Here is an 18475-nt window from a genome sequence, read left to right as displayed (position 1 = left end):
GCGGGTGACTTTGTGATTTTCCAATGATGCTGTCCCCAGCAGTAGCCATGTTTCTGTTTAGCATTTAGGTTTTCACCCCAGGGCGGAAGCTGTAAGTGAGAAGGATGCTTGAAGTCTGCTATTATTGTCAGTCTACTTTCTGGAGTACAATTCAGCTCTGCTACCATCTGCAGTAAGAACATTTGCCTTGATACGACACTTTAATTTGTATATTTATATAATGTTGCTTTTGCTGTTTTGTTTGTTTTTCAGACACACGATGAACCCACTGATACAAAATACAGCTAGCTAAACAGCTATAAAATGCCCAAATTTGCATCTACAAAAACAGTTCAAATAGAAAATTCGGACAGTGATAGCACCATGGTGGAAAAACCAACTGCAAGAAAGGTAATAAAATTATATTCATGTTCCTTTCATTTTGGTGAAATTAAAAGCATGTGTTGTATCACAGTTTTTGTTGCTGTAATGGGAAGAAATAAATAAAAAACTATAGTCTGAAATCTTACCTACAGAGGAAAAAAATCTAGTGCAATTTTTTACATGCTTTCATGCCTAAATTAAATTAGGGAACAGAATTTATGCCTTTTGTTATAGCTTACAAGTTAGATCAAAAGGAAGCTGGATATGCTGATATTTTTAATGCAAGTTAGTGCATAATTTCCGTATCTTAGATCATATGAAGTCTTTATACACTCACAAGAGCAAGGATTCATATTTAATTTAATTTTACAGTGTCTTAGTCTCCGTAACAAGCACGTGAAACATTTCTGAAGTCCTGTGACAGTGCAGACCAGTGAGCGAACACAAGTTTCTTAGGATCCTTTGTAACACAGGTACTTGTTCCCCTCTGGGAGGACTCGAAAGCCAAATGCTGCAGAGGGGTTGAGAGTAACTCAAGTGAAGCCATGTTAAAAACTGTACAATCCACATCTGAGTGCTGGAAAATAAAGGGATATGCAGGGTCCAGTGGTACTAAAAGCTGGTCTGTTCATAAATGTGAAGTATCCTTTCATTTTCTAACTTCTAGAGGAAAGTCATAAATAACCCAGTTCTCAGTTTTGTCTGCATGGTACACTTGTAAAATGGACAACTGTAATTAGCTGTAATGAATAGTAACAGTTATAACTTAGAATACAGAATATTATTCTAAGTTGTACGTTGCCCTGTGGAGACAGAATCCATTTAGCTCCCAAATGATGTTTAAATCTATCTCCTTTAGAAAAGGAGATGGTGTGTTGCTCATACTTAGTATTTTGTTGAAGTCTTTCCTGGAAGACCACTTGATGTATAAGACATGTGGAGATGAGAAAATAGGAGAATAGAAGATCCAGCATCTGCTTTAAACTGTATGTCTTCCAAAAAGATCTATACAAAACATTAGACTTTTTAGCTTCTTCTCAGTTTCTTTTATGGGTCCCAGTAAAGTGAGGTAAAAGTATTGGTATCTGCTAACAGTGATAAATTACATAGCTGAGAAAGAAGTTAAAGTGAAATGGGGAGAGGAAATTGACTTATAGTAAAGGGACAAAAAAATATGTGTATTTATTTTCCTTCTTGTTCTTCTTTAGCATATAGTCAAGTTAACTGAAATACTGGGAAATTCAACACTGGAAAGGAGGGGGGAATCAGTGGGACCTAAAAACAGGAGGAACAGAAAGGGTATTGCAGTGAAATCTAGCAGAATTCAGAACTGCCTTTTTATGTATTTACTTGTAAGTAAGTGAGAGTTTCTAAACTTGTAAGTAAGTGAGAGATTTATTTAACTAACACAAATATTTTCTGGCTTAATAAACTCGCATCTTGACACTACAGTATTTCTGGGCAAAAAAACTTCTGACACCTGAAAATCTTTGATAAGCAATGGCTGCTCATTCTAGGAAACCACCTGTGTCATTTTTATTTTTTTCAAGTTTTATATGTGTTTTTAATTTTAAAAAAAGATCTAGAACAGGTTAAAGTATGTTTTCATCTTTTCACTTGCATAAAAAAAGAAATAGTGGGTTTTCTGGAATATGTCAAGTTCTAAATTTTCCTGTTTCTATGCTAAAGATACAGCTTGAAATGCTTGGAATGCGTTTATTTATAGGTTTATGTGTATACAAATAGATGTTCATATTTTTATAGTTCAAATTACTTTCTTCATCCATAAGCTCTGAATTTTACATACAAAGAGCTCTGCAGTCTGAGTTAAAAATAAATCAACTTGTCAAAACAAGTGTTTAGTGTTGAGGCCTCCTTTCCTCTTCCATGCCCCACCTCTGACTCTCCTCTCCCTGTTGCATGCTACTATAGCAGAAAAATGATGCCAGTGGCTGGTGAATTTGCAGCCATTGCCAAAGGAGCTGCCTTAGCAGTGACCCTTATGCCCAGTTCAGTGTTTGCTGGTTGCCTTGAGATCTTTCTCTGCAGTAATCTCCTGTCTCTGATCGCTATAAACCGGTCTCTCTGCTGAGCCATTTAACACCCATATCCTGCTATCTCTGCAAAAGCTGGGTAAGCTTTTGAAATGCAGATACATTCTGGCAAAAGAGCTACACAAAGGTAGTAGTTATGAATGAAGTTAGTAATTTTTCCAGGAAAGAGAAAGCTGAACACGGTGTCCTTTATTTAAGCACCAGGTAGGGGAGGTGGAAATATGGCAAATTTTCATTCAATTTAGAAAGGACTAAATTAACTTCCTATTTTGAGTAGTCACATGAAACATTTCCATTGTCACTTTGGTTGTGGTGGTGGTTTGTCCGTAGCTGGTTGCTCTAACAAGGAAATGAATGTCGCTAAGACTGTACAGTGCACTAATTAGAAACATGGACAAACACGTTGTGTTGCTCAGTATTTGAGATTAGTTTTCCCAAGTAATCCAGCCTTCACTGGCATCTTAAAGCCCAGGAGGAAGTGGAAGTTTGACCAAGGACATGGCTATGTGGACTAATTACATGGATACCAAAAAATAAATTGACAAACTGCTCCCTTTGTTGCATTCAGTCTTGTTCACTATCTACCTTGGCATGTTGTTTGAGATGTAATTTGAGACTCATGTAGGATTTGGTTTAGGGTTGTACGGCAATAATAACAATAAATAGTGCTGAAAAACTGAGATCCTCAATAGCGTTACAGAATTTCATAAGCATTGCAGTTAACCTTCCTGTGTTCACGTTTTTAGCATAAGTGCAGTTTGGTTGCTTTTGTCCTTATTTCGAGGAAAAAATGAATATATGATTAAGATAGTAAATAGTCACATAAGTCACACACACACTGTTCTTCAACAGAAGAACAAGCAATAGGCAGTAGTGTTCAGCTGGCGCTTCAGTAATGTGCAGTTTCTCCTCCTGTATTAGGAAAAAAATAGACAAAATATTGCCAAAATGTAATCATTTGGATTCAGCCTGGAAAATGACTTGAAATTCAACAGACAACAGGGTAACACTAAAATTTGAGCTAGAAACAAAGTAAATCAAGGGGCAAAATTGTATCGCACAAACATGAAACTAAAGTGAAGATGGATTAGGCAAAATTGGATAGTGATTATTTAAAGTGAAGTATCCTTAGAAAGTGGTTGAAATTTCTGTAAAGCAGATAAAGATATGTATTCAGATATGTAATATGTACATATCTGCAACCATGGATTTAAAAGCAATAGTATTTTAAGCATTAGAACCTCTTATGAAAAAGTTAGATTAGTTAACCTAATGTAATACTGTAAGGAGGTGATGATGCTGCAGGTATAAAGAATACAGAAGTAAAAATTTTTAGTGGTCCTTAGTATAAAAAATGCATTCTATTTTTCATGTAGCTTTGGCTTTCTTTTCAAATCAAATTTTGGTAGGAGAGTGCAATCGGACCACTTCTGCAGTTCGACATGTAAACTTGTTCTTACTTCTGTGTCCACTAATACAAGTTTGTTGGTGCAGAAGTATTTTTGAACTACTTGTAGAGCTTAATTTCTCTGACTAAATAGATGGAAGATAGGTAGTTTAATTATAGGTGTTCCTGTATTCAACAGTCCTAAAGTTACTGTTGCTACAAGACTTAATCTTTCATACTTGTTGAGTGAAAGTTGATATTTACTATGCTGTTCTGATAACCAGTAAATAGCTATGTGAACTAGCTAATTTTTTTTAGTTCTTTTGAGAACTTAAGAACATGCATGGAGTAATATTCATGGAGTAATATTCATGTTAATAAAACGAGTTTCTAGCATATATGCTGTAGGGTACATGTTTCTATTTTGGTTGCTTGCCCTAGGAACATAAAAATTGATAAGACTGTGCAACAGGTAGATCCTTCAGTGTTTGCAAGAGGTATTTTATAAACATAAGGAAATTTTAATTTTTCTGAATGTATATCTTCAATGGCAGAAAGTCTGCGAGTAAAAGGTAGATCTGTGGTCCAAAGAAGAAATGCATTTTTGCTTTGTAAAAAGTAAATCTCATCTTAGAAGGCTCCAACAATAGTTATTCCCAAAGCCATTTTAGTACCATGCAGAACGTGCTTCAGTATGTAATTATTTTTGATAGGCAGAAAGAAATGCTCATTCTACTGAGGTTTCGTACATCTGCTAGATTATAAATTATATGGCACTGCGTTGTCTCCTTTTGTGTATTGTCATTGATTGCAGACATAGCAGAAAATAGAGCTGGAATGGGATATTAAGGGATTGTCCAGGCTGCTGTTTGTTAGCCTCCTGAGACTGTTTCTGTGGAACAGATTACAAATGGCCTCATGGTAGCACACCAGTATGGTTTTGCTGAGGTAGAAAATTCTTCTCATTACTACACCTCCCAGTGAGGCGTGCGTATGATTTACAGTGAGATGCGCAGCTCTGGTTCATCCATTTGCCCCAGAGCACACCAAGCTGTACGCGGTTCTTGACAAATCTTGGCCAGACCTTTGCTTTGAAGCCTTGACTGGTGGAAACTCCACAGTCTCCTTGGGCAGTTGGAAAGAGTGGAAAGGTAAATTACCTTTACTTGCCTCTTGTAGTCTAAAGCCATTAAACGTTCTCTAAGTCTAGTGGACAAGGAGAATATGCAATGCATTTTGTTTTGGAGCACTTTTTTAGTTTACAGATCTGAACATTACCATGTCTTTATTCAATGTTTTATTCAGTTGGTAGTTTAGATGAATGATCTGCCATAGAAAATCCACAGATGTTCTGAATTATAGGCCCCTGAAGGAAAGGTGTCAGCTTCATTTTAGTTTACATTTGTGGATCACAGGAAGCTAATCAATAGACTTATTCAGGCTGAATTTTGAACCCTGCATGGACCCTGAAAAAGATGTAGGTGGGACCAGGAGTAGGTGAAACAGGGAATGCTCGCTCTTTAAGCTGAAGTACCTGTTCTAACCCACAGGGCGTGCTGCCTCCTCTTGCCTTCCTTTACTTGAAGTTGAATCCAGGAGGCTGTTACGAGTTATCTGAATTTTAATGTGGGGTCTTTGAAGAGTCTGAAGAACCTTGTTTTTATCCCGTTCTTTTCCTTTTGTTTTGTATTTAAACTATTATCAAATGAAGACTGCTCTACAAATTCGCTAGTGATTATACTTTTAATTTGCTATTGATCTTTGCATCTCCCTCTTGCCCAGGCGTGATACTGTCTGCATACCTAATTGCATCTCTATCAGCGTTGTCACTGGACATACTAAATAGTATTGGGTTTGGCACTGACTTCTCAAACAGGCTGTTTGTTCATTGCATCCTTCGGATTGGAAAGGCAGCCCCTGGTTGTTCATGACACTCTAAGTAGCCCTTTAGCCTATTCGGTGTGCTTTATTGTTTGTATGTGGTCACTGCCAAATTCTTATTGGAAGCTTACTTGATTTAAAGCTTTATCGAGTACTCTGCTTTATACCATTTTAATATATTTTATTTCTAACAGAGTGGGAAACTTGCTTGCTTTCAAAGCAAGTAAATTTAATACAATGAACATCACGTAAAGAGGTGCAAATTTTAGGATACTTCTCATTTGAAAAGGATAAATGTTTATTTCCACAATAGCTAAGGAGCAAAATACTCATTCTAAGATGTGTCCTGTAATTTCTGTGTATTGTGTGCAGCCTGTTCTTTCACTTCATTGCATTTTTATTTGTCTGAAAGTATACATTTTGAGCACACTCTCCTTTTAAGTAGATAATCATACAAATGAATATTCAGTGATTAACAAAACAAAAACAAAAGTAGTGTGCCAATCAGGTTTCACATAATGCATGTACACAGGAATAAATGCGAAGTTATCAAATTATTTTAGCAGCTTGTGCTTCTTTGAACACCTGCTAATTAGTTTTAGAACTAACCAGTTCTAAAAAAATGTTGCTTTTTAAGGATTTCCAATTGGGAAAGGCTTGTCTTTTTTCTACAAAACAAAGTTAAACCAGTTATTTGAGTGTTTCTTGTTTACAAACCTTAACTGATGCTTTCTTTTGCCTTGTACCTAATGTAAGATAATATCCTAAAGACAGCAATAAAAATGTAATGCCATTCTATCATGCTGTGGGAGATTCTTATAGGTATGTATGAGAAATAACTGGATTGAGCTGTTTGTGACAAGGAAAGAATGCTCCTGGTGAGACTGGGCAGAAGTGGAAGACTTTAGTAGAAGAGCTCAGAGTGGACTTAATGTAGTTTGGGTCTGTCCTTGTCAATGGATATGTGTGCTTGCAGACATTAATGATCAGTTCTGTTAGATTGGTTAGCTTCATTTAAAGGTAATAACATTCACATTTTACCTACCAAGAGCTCAGGGGAATCTTAGGGTTTTCTAGATTTTCTTCTAGCATTTAAGGAAAAGGCCTGGGGAGGTGTTTGCTTTCTTTGGGGTTTTGGAGAGGGGTGGTTTTGGTATGTGGGTTCTATTTTCTGTTTTGGCTTGTTCTGGTCTGGGGGGAGAGATGGGTAAGGGGTGTATTTTTTGCTTTTTTTTTCCAGGTTTCCAAACTTGGACTGACTATAGGTTTCTCTGGGGGCATCAGCCCGCTACTTCAGGAATTCTCCTTAAATAGACTGATTCCTACCCTTCTTTGTGACTTCCCTGGTACGGACATCTGTTGTCTGAACCACGTAGGGGGGATGTTTGTGGGTTCTCTTTGTAATCATTGCTGCCTGTCCTTTAGGCCACAGTTTAAACTCGGAGCATCAGATGATATAATCAAGCTACTCTTCTTACCTGCCTATGTTTTAAAATAAAGGACAAGTGCTCTTGAGTGCCTTTGCTTGGCGTTGCTTGCTAGTTTCCTCTAATCAGAATAAATCTTTTAACTTCTTGCTTCAAAAGCACGAAGGAACAGCCTTTAGTTTTGCGCTGATTGGCAAGTAAGTGGATGTTCCTCTTCTACCTTTAGCAAATGAGTCTACTAGTGTTTTCACTCGATCAGCTGTTGAATAATACAGAGCTGTGGAGTTGGGGTAACTGAATAATGTACCTCTACAGCACATAATGAAGAGAAAATGTCATTTCTCTGCATTGGCTCTTGATTGGTATGCAAAAATGTTGGGCTTTGCAGAGGGATCTTTTAAGCATTCATCTTACTAACTTGCTGCCTTTTCCATACTTCAAGCTCCTAGATTATCGAACAATTGATCATAAGTTATTGAGTCCATCCCGTTTTTCTCTGTTTATTTTAAAATGTCTTATAAGCAAAAATACTAGATTTATGCACCTAAAAATTCCAAATTGTACCTATTTTTTCATGAATTTCATACCAGTTAAATAAAATTTCGGTATAGATTGTCTATGTTCTGGGGAAATTTTGCTTCAGAAGATGATGCACTAACTATCCCTGTTGAAATGGAAGGGAAGCTCTCTGTATGGATGGGTTTGGGGATGGGGAGGAGGCAGGGGAAGGTTCTTAGGGGGTTTTGTTATTGTGTTATTGTTCAGTCTGAACGGCAGTGTGGGCTTTTAATGTACTGTTAATGTGGTTATTGTGCTATAGTCAGGGAAACAAATTGGCATGCTCATTAAAGGTTCTGAGACTTAGCAAAGTCTTGTCCAGTTGGTGTTGTTCCTTTGACCATTAATGAAGGCTCAAGTAGCAAACAACAGTTCTACAGTGATGTACCTGGAAGTAGATATAACACAGAAGATTCTCACTTTAAAAGGAAAGAAATGCTATTGATTATTTTCAGTAAGGTTACCTTAAAAGGTTTTGAATGAGCTACTATGTAATGATACAAGTACTTGCACATACGCTCTCACATAGCAGTCTTTTCAGTCTGTATACGTTATGAGACTCTCCTGCTTTATGCAAAAATTACTTAGTATACTTTTTATTTATATTAGAGCAAGGACAAGATTGCATCCTACAGCAAAACTCCAAAAGTGGATAGGAGTGATGTGGGGAAGGAGATGAAAGAAAAGTCTTCCATGAAACGTAAACTTCCTTTTACTATTAGTCCATCCAGAAATGAAGATCGCAATTCAGACACAGGTAGAACCTTTTTATTTCCTTAACTAATTATTTGTTGGTAAAATACATCCTATTTTAATTAATTGTATATTATGTTTTTACATTGATTTTTCCCTCTAAAAAGGATACTAAGTATAAACGTTGCTTGCTTGCTTCTGATTGTTGCATCTCAGTCTGATAGGCTTTCATCCTATCAGATGTTACCAAAAGCTAGCATGCCATCGTAGTTTATCTACATTTTCCAGATCTTTCCTAACCTTGTTCTTTTGCTTCCATTTTAGTCATTAAGTCTTTATTTTCATGGTCATCTCTAGAGGTCCATTTGCTAAAGCAAGTAAACTGATGGAAAGATGTGTAAGTGCCTTGATTTGTGGCACAGATCTTAGCCTTTCTTAGCCTGTTGTTGGGGGTGGGGGGGGGGGGTGGGGGGGAAGATGTGGAGTACTCTGTCCTATATATAAAAGTTGCTAAGGTTGTGGAACTAACTGAACTAGCTATGGAGAACAAACTTCTTTCAGTTTGAGCTCCTCTGATCTGCTCAGGATGCCTTTTCTGCACAGGCTGGTAGTTTTTCCTGACTTAAGCATATTCTATTACAACTGATTTGAAGACTTCAAAATATCATTCTTAACATGGCTCTTTTCGAATCAAGATGGAGGAATCTAAATGTAATTCCAAGAGTATAATTAACCTAATTAAGTATATGCAGTAGTCCAGTAATAGTTATGTTGCCAGCAAGACAGTATCCAAGACTTCTGGATGGTCACCAGAAAGTCTGCTCCCCAGATTTCTCACCAGTTCAGTCTGACAGTTTCTCATATAGTACTTAACACATTTTTTTTCAGAAAAGTTAATTAATTAACATACTTGTATTTAATTCTAGTTATGTACCTAAGTACATACATACTTTTCGTCCAGGATTGATTTATTGCAGACAATTTGATTCTTGGATGTTACAAACATATTTTTGTTAATGTAAAGAGAATGTGGTATAAAATCCAAATTTGAAATAGTTGCATTGCAAACCAGAACTTTTGGATTTAAAGCCCAGTTTTCAGTGTGTTTACAGAATTCTACAGTCGTATTCTATTCATAATACCACTTGATTCTGAAAAGACCATGTGTAAGTTATATATGTACGCTCCCAGCATTTGCTTTGTTGATTTTATTGTTTGGTGTTATACCATAACTGTTTTTTTGTAGTGGAATTAAATGTATTTAGAAATAGTCTTTAGCACTTATTTAATGTGTTCTGTGTTGGAAATATTTTGTCATTTCTCACCATCTCCATCAGCTTTAATTCATTGTCACAACATCTTGTAAGGTAATGTAAAATTTTGTGTTTTCTCTTGCTCTAGCATCTATTGTCACAGTTGCTGCAAACAAGATGGATTAGTCTAGCTGTCTAGACAAGCACAGACAGTGCAGTGCATACACTACAAAACCTTTTTAAGTTGTAGCAGAGGGATGATGGAAACAGTTCAAGTAGGGGCAAGAAATACTTTACAGAACAATGGAAGGCACATAACTCTTAATTATTGTGTAGCAAACATCAGTGCTTATTGTCTGATTCATTGTTGACATGTTGCAAATTTCTGTGTGCGTTACTGCTGAGGAAGGAAGGCAAGATAACTATCCTGTTTCACAGGTGAGGAACTTGGTACCTAGGCTTTCCAAAGGCCATAGAGGCTGGGACCATTACTGGGACCAAAACCAAATAAACAACAACAAAGAACAATTCTTGTCTTGCTGATTCTGTACCTAACCAATTGGATTAGACCAGTGAGCATTAACCACTTACATATTGCTGCCAAGCTGCTGAACTCTTACCTCTGGCAGAAGTGTCTCCTTGCTAACTAAGTACAGAGAATGGCAAATATTATTTGGGAAGGAAGAAAGTTTTGGAGGTGACAGAGTAACCAGATATGGAATCAAGAAGAGGGGATTAAATGCTTCTTGTTAGCTAGTAGTACTGGTGGGTTGGGGGGATGAAAGGGGTGTTGTTTTCTTAAAAAATAATTTTAAAAAAGGGGGTCAGGATTCAGTTTTCTTCTGGTACGTGTTGAAAATCTGTAGAAGCAGTCTAGGGGAGATGATCAGAGGTTATGTACACAATTCATAATAAGAAAAGTTCAGAAAAATTGTGGAACTACTGCATTCTTCACCCTGTCCATTATAGTTCCAGGATGTATTTTATCCTTTCCTTGTTGTTTTACTTTTAATTGACTTCCAATATATTTTTTTCAGAGTTAAGTATAGTAAAAATGTTCTCACTAGTTTGCTAAATAGTTTATCTGTAATCAATAAAATACCATTGAGTTTGCTTTCCAAATGTTTTTAAAGACTTGGCGTCATCTAAAAACATCTCTGGGTGAACAAAAATCAAGGAGTGCCATGAAAAGTAAATTTAGGGTAAGAGTTCTAATTTAGTGAACAACTGTTCATAATAAATGGTTTATCTCCAAGACACATGATAGGGTTGCTAGCTGATGATAGAAACCCCATGATAATTGGGTTCCCTCCTATTTAGGAAGGTAAATGAGTTACTGGAAAAATGGGAATATCTTATTTTTAGAGCACTACATCACTGGACTTGTCTCAGTTCTATTTCCAGAATATGCATACATAAACTAAGATTTTGTCTTTTTTTTTTCTTTTTTTTTTTTAATCACCTTTATTTGACAAATACTAATTTTTATCCGGTTTCTCTCCTTTGGATTGAAATGCTGCCTCTTGTGACATGTTTCTCTCACCAGCTTCAGCCTCTCTCCCTACCCCTAAATTCCACCTATTGCTTCCTCTTCCTGGTATTTTTGGTTTCTCGTGGTATGGTTTTTGGTTTTGTGTTTGGTGTTTTGTTGTGTTTTGTTTTTTTTTTTTCATTCAGGTATTGTCAAGAAACTATATAAGTGATGATAAACATGGACATCCAAAAGGATGTTAACTTCACTTGGAAATGTATTTTAAAAAATTTATTCCTACTAAGCTGTGTATAAAGTAAATGTTACGTCCAGTCAGTTTTGGGAAGTCTGAAAACAAACTGCATTTGTAGTGTCCCGTAAGAGTCTAGAGCAATGCTTAGTCTTGCTGTTTATTTAGATTTGCATTTAGATTAGTTTTATTAGCTTTTACCTAAGAAACTGGTGCATTAAATTAATGAAAAATATTTTCATATCTAGCTTGTAGGTTCCTTTCTTAATAATTTCATACTGGCTAGGACCAAATCCTGTTGACTAAATGTAGGCATGCAATGCCAGCTGAGATGCCTGCGGTAGCTAAGTCTGCAGATTTAAGCTGACTTATAACATGAGCTGTGGGAGATCTGTTATGGGACAGCTCCAGCACCTGGAATGGCACTGTGTGCCAATTTTTAATCAACAGAGCCCTATTCTTACTTTCTTTTATTGTGCAGGTGTGTGTCTATTATACTGCTGTTATTTGTTTGAGCAGATCTGGCTTGCGTGTGCTGTCCTTGTTTGGATGCTTATCCTAAGCTGAAGTCTCTGTTACGACATCCCCATTCTGTGATCAAGAGCAACCACAAAAAGCTAATGCTATATATATTTGTCTGTGTGTGTCAAATTTAATTGCAGTGTAGCTTTAACCTTTATTGAAGTTAATTTCCCATAACCTTATGGAGGATTTTACATTTAAGATTTCCGTAAGACTGGTGGAATTGATGGTGGAGGAAGAATCATTTTTCGTAACTTTTTTTAATAAGTTCCCTGATTTGAAGTTTCCCAATCCAAAATCACCATTTGCATGAAAGACTACTTATTTAGAGTACTTAAATAGCATTCTTTAAATTTCAGTAATTTAATTGATTTGCTTATTCTTAAATAATCCATTTTTGTGATAGATTATCTGAGTGAGAACACAGCAGGCAAGTGCTACTATTTTAAAGGACAAGTTTGTTTGCTTGCACCACCTTATTAATCTGAAGAAACAAATTTGTGTTTCTCTATATAATTACATGTAACTGCAGATTGGAAAAATATTTTCATGGTGAAGGTAAGTATAGGAATTTTAAGCATAGGCATTTTTTAATCTTGTTACGTAGTTGATTATTCACAAAGAACAGTAAGAGTTACAGTTACACACCAATTTGTCACTTTCCTTGGAAATAACATCTTCCAGATTTCCTGTTTGTGGTAATACCTTGGTTTTGTTATCTGACCTCAGCAATTCCTGCCTTTAACGTAGTCCAAGCATAGCACAGTCATTTCTTCTAGCATGTAATAGATATCCAGAGAAGACTGTTCCATGTGTACCTCATCCTAACAGTGCATATATGTGTGCTTCCTATAGACAGGCTAGTGGGGCTGCTAAAAGGGCTGTTTGGACAACTGTGGTACTACTTGCTGGATTTCAGCTGTTAAAACCGTGACAAGTTTCTTTACCTAATGTATGAGCCAGAGACAGGAAAGAAGATGTGTCTTTGTGCATGTGTATATAAGTTTCAGTAAATATCTGCTATTAACTTAATTAAGCATCACAACAGTACCTTAAATTTCTCTGAAGTGTACAGTATACAACAAGTTCCCTGCATCACGTTCTAGTCTTTAACTGAGTGTAGGAAGTAGCAGTCAATCTTGATGTGTTTCTCTTAAAAATAATAACTTCATCTGCAGATTTGATCACCATGACCTGTCTTCTACTGTTGCCAGTAATAAGGATATTAGTGTCTTGGTCTACATCACTTAATGATTTAGCTTCTGTAGACGTGATTATTTTATGTCAAGCAGTTTATATTTTAGCTTCATGTGGTCCTATTTCTTGGTGCAGTTATTCCTTATAATTTGCACTGACAGGAGTTTGATGTAAAAGTAGAATTGGAACAAGCCCTGAAGTTGGAATTTGCTCTGTTTGCTTTTTCCTTTATCCACCAAAGTGATTATTTTACAAAATGATATACTCTGTCAGTTTGGCATGATTTGTTTTGAGGAATCCATATGTAATTTTATTTACCAACTTATTTTCCTAAACCACTTAGAAATAAGTTGATCCAGTGTTTGTAACTTATCCAAATCCAAAACAAACAGGTACATTATCAGTTGTTTTGGGACATTATCTGTGAAGCATACTTTCTCTTAAAGTAATTGCTGATGATGTTTTTGCTGCCGGTACATTTCAAAAGTGTGAGTGAATTTCATGAATTTATATAAAAATAAGTGCTTAAATGCAGTTATAGCACTGTTTCACATAACTATTTTTGAACTTTTTTTTTTTTTTTAAGTGTTATGTGGAAAACTTACACTGCAAAAGGAAAATATTACAAGGAACGTTGTCCAAATAGATTTAGTTGCATATTATGAAGGTTGTTTAATAAAGAAAATCAAACATGGATCCATTTGAAGAGTTTGGATTGTAGTTAATAACATGTAAGAAATTCCCTGATGTCCTAACTGCTGAAGAATATCAAAAAGTGACAAGAAAGTGAATTTGAAAGAAGATATTTGCACTTCATAGACATTGAAAACAAAATATTCAAAAATTAAAAAAAAAAAAAAAAAAACTTTTTAAAAATTGACTTCAACAGGTTTATAAGTGAAATTTTGTATGACCTTAATTTCTCAAACTGATATTATCTCTATATTAAGGAAGTTATTACCGTTCAAATTGTATGGACATCAAGAACATGGCTGTGAAAAGTTTTTGTTTAACACCAGATAAAGAATAATTAAATAGCCAAGGCTTTAGATTGTTAAGTTAGTCTTTTTCCTGCTAAATGAAGTGTAGTGTGATGATAATCTTGGGGCAGTGAAAACAAATAATCTGTTGTGCAATAAGCGCAATGGGAGTTCCCAATCATTTGTAAGATTTTTCTGTGGCTTTGTATAACGTCTTTATCAGCAGTTGTAGAGTTGTTTTTCTTGGATCAAAAAAGTAGTCTTTTTTTTTTTAGTTTATCTAAATTTCTCTTTTATATGCCCTACTATTTCCCCTTCGATTCCTTCCACACATTTGTTCTGTGTTTTGTTTTGTTTTGTTTTTATCCTCTAGTTTAAATCTAGGCCATATGCCTGAGAACTGGAGTTGGGGAAAAATTACTAGCTTCTTTGCGGATGTACTCCAGTAAATGGATTATTAGGTGTACCTGCTGTAGTCCCAAGACACTTTTTTTTTTTTTTTTTTTTGCTTTATTGTTGGTCGTACTCATTTTGTGTATTGAACTGTTCAGATTTTCTGAAAATCCATACGTAGTCCAGCATCTACTTGGTGAGAGCAATTGGTAAGACCTAGAAATGCTCTGTAAACACTATTGCACCAGTGAAAAGCTTTGGAATATTGGGTAGGACTTCGGTGTTGTTTCACAACACTAAACATGATACATGATTGAATTTCACTCATATGCTTAATAGGTATTTCTAGTAAAATTATTTAAAAAAAATAAAAGTATAAACAAACAAAACCCACGCTATCATTTGGATGTATTGTTTTCCCAAGCTGAATATAGTTATAAAATTGTTATGAATGATTCAGAATGCAAATGAATGTGTGTTGTGTTTTGTTTTGTTGTGAAAAAGAATCATAAGTGGTAAATAGCATAAACTAAGAAACACAAAATCGTGCCAGACAAACTGAAATATGCTGTTTTGTTGGAAATACTAAATAAGCCGATGAAGGTTACAGAGTATGCTCTCCTTGGAGAGAGAACAGCATAATCGCATTGAAAAGCTGAAAGTAAAATTTCATTGTAGGTTTTCTTTAAGTTTTCCTATATGCAGACTTTCTACAAACAGGGAAGCAGGCTTGATTTAGATATTGCATGTATTTTTAGATGTTCAGAAGTGTGAGATGCATGCAGTTCAGAAAAATCTCAACAATTACATATGTAAAAGGGATCTCCTTGTTTCCTTTTTAAACATGGATAAATTTGTAGGTTTTATATGTATGTCTGCTCCTTTCCATTCTTAAAATAATCTTATTATAATTGTTCAGTCTGTAAAAGCATATATTTCTTATTTGGTCAGTATGGAATTGAAAATGTACACTGGTTGCATGGCTTTCTGTGCCTTTAGAGCATTGCACTACTGGAGCCTTTGTATATAAGCAAACCTAGAAGGTGAGATTTAGAGAGGGCTAGGAAGGCAGAAAATGAGTTAAGAGGAAATGAATGAAATGAGGAGGGGCCCGGAGAGAGGGCTGGAAACAAGTAGAGAATATCAAAAGATAAAAAAGGTCAGTTTGGGGATTAATGAAATGTGGAATGGTACATGCTTAGGAACCTCAGTGGGACTTAAGCTTCTTACTTGTAATTTTTATTAATTTTTGCTCCTCTGCAGAAAGTTTGCAGTGAAGTTTGCCTCAGTGGACTCTTTTGAGATTTTCATCTTCTGCAGATAGCAGATTTTTAATGAAGCTTTTATCTTACAGGTGCTTTGAGGTTGAGATGTTGGAAAGGAAACTGGAAGATCAATATAATCACAGGGACAGTGATGAAATAAAATCCATCCCCTCCCCTCCAACTGTACCTTAACTGCACTTTCCATGTTTTTTTAATATGTCCCCAAATACTAAGGTTAACTAAAACTGGATGAGCAGTGCCTGATCAGATGATAATTGATTACAGTAAGGGTAAGATGTGAGAAGGTGCTGCACAAAGAACTAAAGTCATTAGTGTGGCAACCAAGCTTATTTTACTAACAGTAACAATCCCTGACCAAATTTTAGCATTTTCATAGAGTCAAACCCAGCTCATCAGTCCAACATTTTTTCCCCTTTCTCTTTACATATTCTTGATTGTAATTTTTAGATCTCAAGCAACAACATAAAGTTTATGGCTTAGCTAGTCACAGAGGAGAAAGCAGCCAACAGACAACCTTCCTCCTTCTTGAATCCTTCCCTTATCTGTGCTCAGTAGTCCAGTCTGGAGGGTGAATTGGGGTTCCCCGTGTCTGTAGGGTGCGGAGTAATGTCTGACTGTTTCAAGGTATGTCAGGAACGTGGAAGGCAGGGAATCTACCAAAAGGAGAGGGTGCGGCAGAATGAACAGGAGAAGCTCATGATGACCCTGGGCTTCTAGGGAAGGGAACCAAGGGAAGTATTTGCTCAGAATTTTGAGATGTTCTGTTAATTTAAGCCTATTTTAGAAAACAGGCTGTTCCTTTTTGGTAGTATCAATTAGATATTTTTTTTTTTGTACTGCTTTCAAAAATTTTAATTCGAAATAACCAAGGATGTTTACTTTCAAGCAGTAACCTTAGGGGCTGAAGAAAAAGGTAGATGTTACATATCTAACATGTAATATTAAGCTACTTACAAAATAGAAAATGCTAAATTTGACAAGAACTTTCTCAGACAAAAAAAGAACAATTTTCTGGAAAGCTGAGATAATAACAGGAAGTGAATGGTCTTCACTATGCATAAATGCAAGCTATTACATCTCCGGAAAATACAGTTACAAGGTAGGGAGGTGTATGGAAAATAGTTGTAGGAAAAGAAATATGATATATGGGAAGTTTGTACTTGTCTGATATTGAGATCATTAAAGATTGTTCCAGTTAAAAGCAATTTAGTCACTACATCGCAAATCGGTTGTTTTCTGTTATATTTCAAGGTGAATGCTTGTGTTTGGTTTAGGAAATATTGGTATAAAAAAATGAAGGAAGAATGCTTGAAAAGGATGGAAGATATAGATCAAACAAATTTTCCAAGTTATACAAATAAAATATTCGTTTTGAAATTTTGTAATATATTAAAAATTTATCTGATTTCAGAGTGCACTTAACTGATCTTGAGATCTGTGAGAATTCTTAGGTACTGAGATAGCTTTAGAAATTATCTGTGTATTCAGATGTGTAATTTTAGCTCCTGGCTCAAAAGTTGGACGTGGAGTATCAAATATCTTCAGTAAATATTGATAAAAGAAGTTATACATGTAAAATATATGAAATAGGTGTATGTTTTGGAAGGGTATGAATTTCGAAGAAGAAAGTGCTTTTAAGGTGAAGTAACAGAATGAGAGAAGAAATCCTGTATTCCATTATCTAACAAACATCTGTATTAAGAAGTCTTTTCCTAACTTTTAACATGAGGTCTTGAGAGAAGAGTCGCAAATTTGTATTAGAGGCTGAAGGGAACTGGCTGATCTTAAAGCACTTTTTAAGGATCTGACTTGTTTCTCCAAGGTTTGAAATTGTGAGTCTTACTGCAAGGTGAAACAGGTTTTCTGTCTTTCTTTTAGTACTCCTTCTTACAGCTCTGAGTACTTCAACTCGGGAGCTTTTAGCCTAATATAATTAAAAAGGTAACCAAAATTAATGCAAATGCAGCAAATTAGAGATGCGATTTCTGTTTATCTTCTGTCATCAATCACCAGTTCACGTACCTTGAAAAGATGGTTTTACTTCTAGAAAAAGTTTATAGCAGAATAGCAATTTGAGCCTTACAATGTTCATATTTCCAGAGAAGGAAGGTCCGGAGAAAAAGAAAGCGAAGAAGGATGCTGCAAACAAGAAATCAGCACCAGTTAGCATCCTTTTTGGTTATCCTCTGTCAGAGCGCAAGCAGATGGCACTTCTCATGCAGATGACAGCAAGAGACAACAGTCCAGGTGATCTTACATAGCTAACAGTTTTCTTCTTCCTGCCATTTTATTTTATTTTATTTTATTTTATTTTATTTTATTTTATTTTATTTTATTTTATTTTATTTTATTTTATTTTATTTTATTTTATTTTATTTTATTTTATTTTATTTTATTTTTATTTTTATTTTTTACCTCTCAGACACTGTTCCATGCACTTATTTAAACTGAAGTGCTACTTTTTTATGGAGTTTAAGTACAGTCTCATTGTCTCTATTTTGGAGTGGGATTTCCATTTAGTAGGAAAATGATTCAACTTCTTAGGATTTAAAGGGGGGGACCCTCTTTAATGAGAGATGCCTTGTTTTTAACTCAGAACTTCAAACTATCCTTGCTCCAGCTGTATTTAAAAAAAAAATCTTGTTTTTATAAATGTGTTTTTGTTTGTAAAAATGTGTTTTTACAAAATCTGCATTTTTTAAAAGTGAATGTCTGCATTTATTTAAGAATTTGGTATTGGTTAGCGGTATCCTGCTGTGT

General features: G+C 35.4%; 1 protein-coding gene across 11 annotated transcripts in view; it reads left to right on the top strand.

The window, feature by feature from the left end:
- Positions 1-18475, top strand: part of ANKRD12 (ankyrin repeat domain 12) — a 65845-nt gene that overhangs the window by 20933 nt on the left and 26437 nt on the right. For 6 of the 11 annotated variants that reach the window (XM_084508273.1, XM_084508274.1, XM_084508271.1 and 3 more), the window contains exons 2-4: positions 253-390; positions 8280-8427; positions 17816-17962. In XM_084508273.1, the coding sequence (XP_084364399.1) occupies positions 304-390; positions 8280-8427; positions 17816-17962 (382 nt within the window). In that variant the 5' untranslated portion in view covers positions 253-303. Of the gene's footprint in view, positions 1-249; positions 391-735; positions 837-6925; positions 7032-8279; positions 8428-17815; positions 17963-18475 lie in introns of those variants that run through there. The other 5 variants (XM_084508275.1, XM_084508276.1, XM_084508268.1 and 2 more) reach the window with 4 other exon arrangements.

This window comes from Aythya ferina (genome assembly GCF_964211825.1).
Source record: "Aythya ferina genome assembly, chromosome: 2".
Lineage (NCBI taxonomy): Eukaryota > Metazoa > Chordata > Aves > Anseriformes > Anatidae > Aythya > Aythya ferina.
This window is presented reverse-complemented; position numbering and strand designations above follow the sequence as displayed.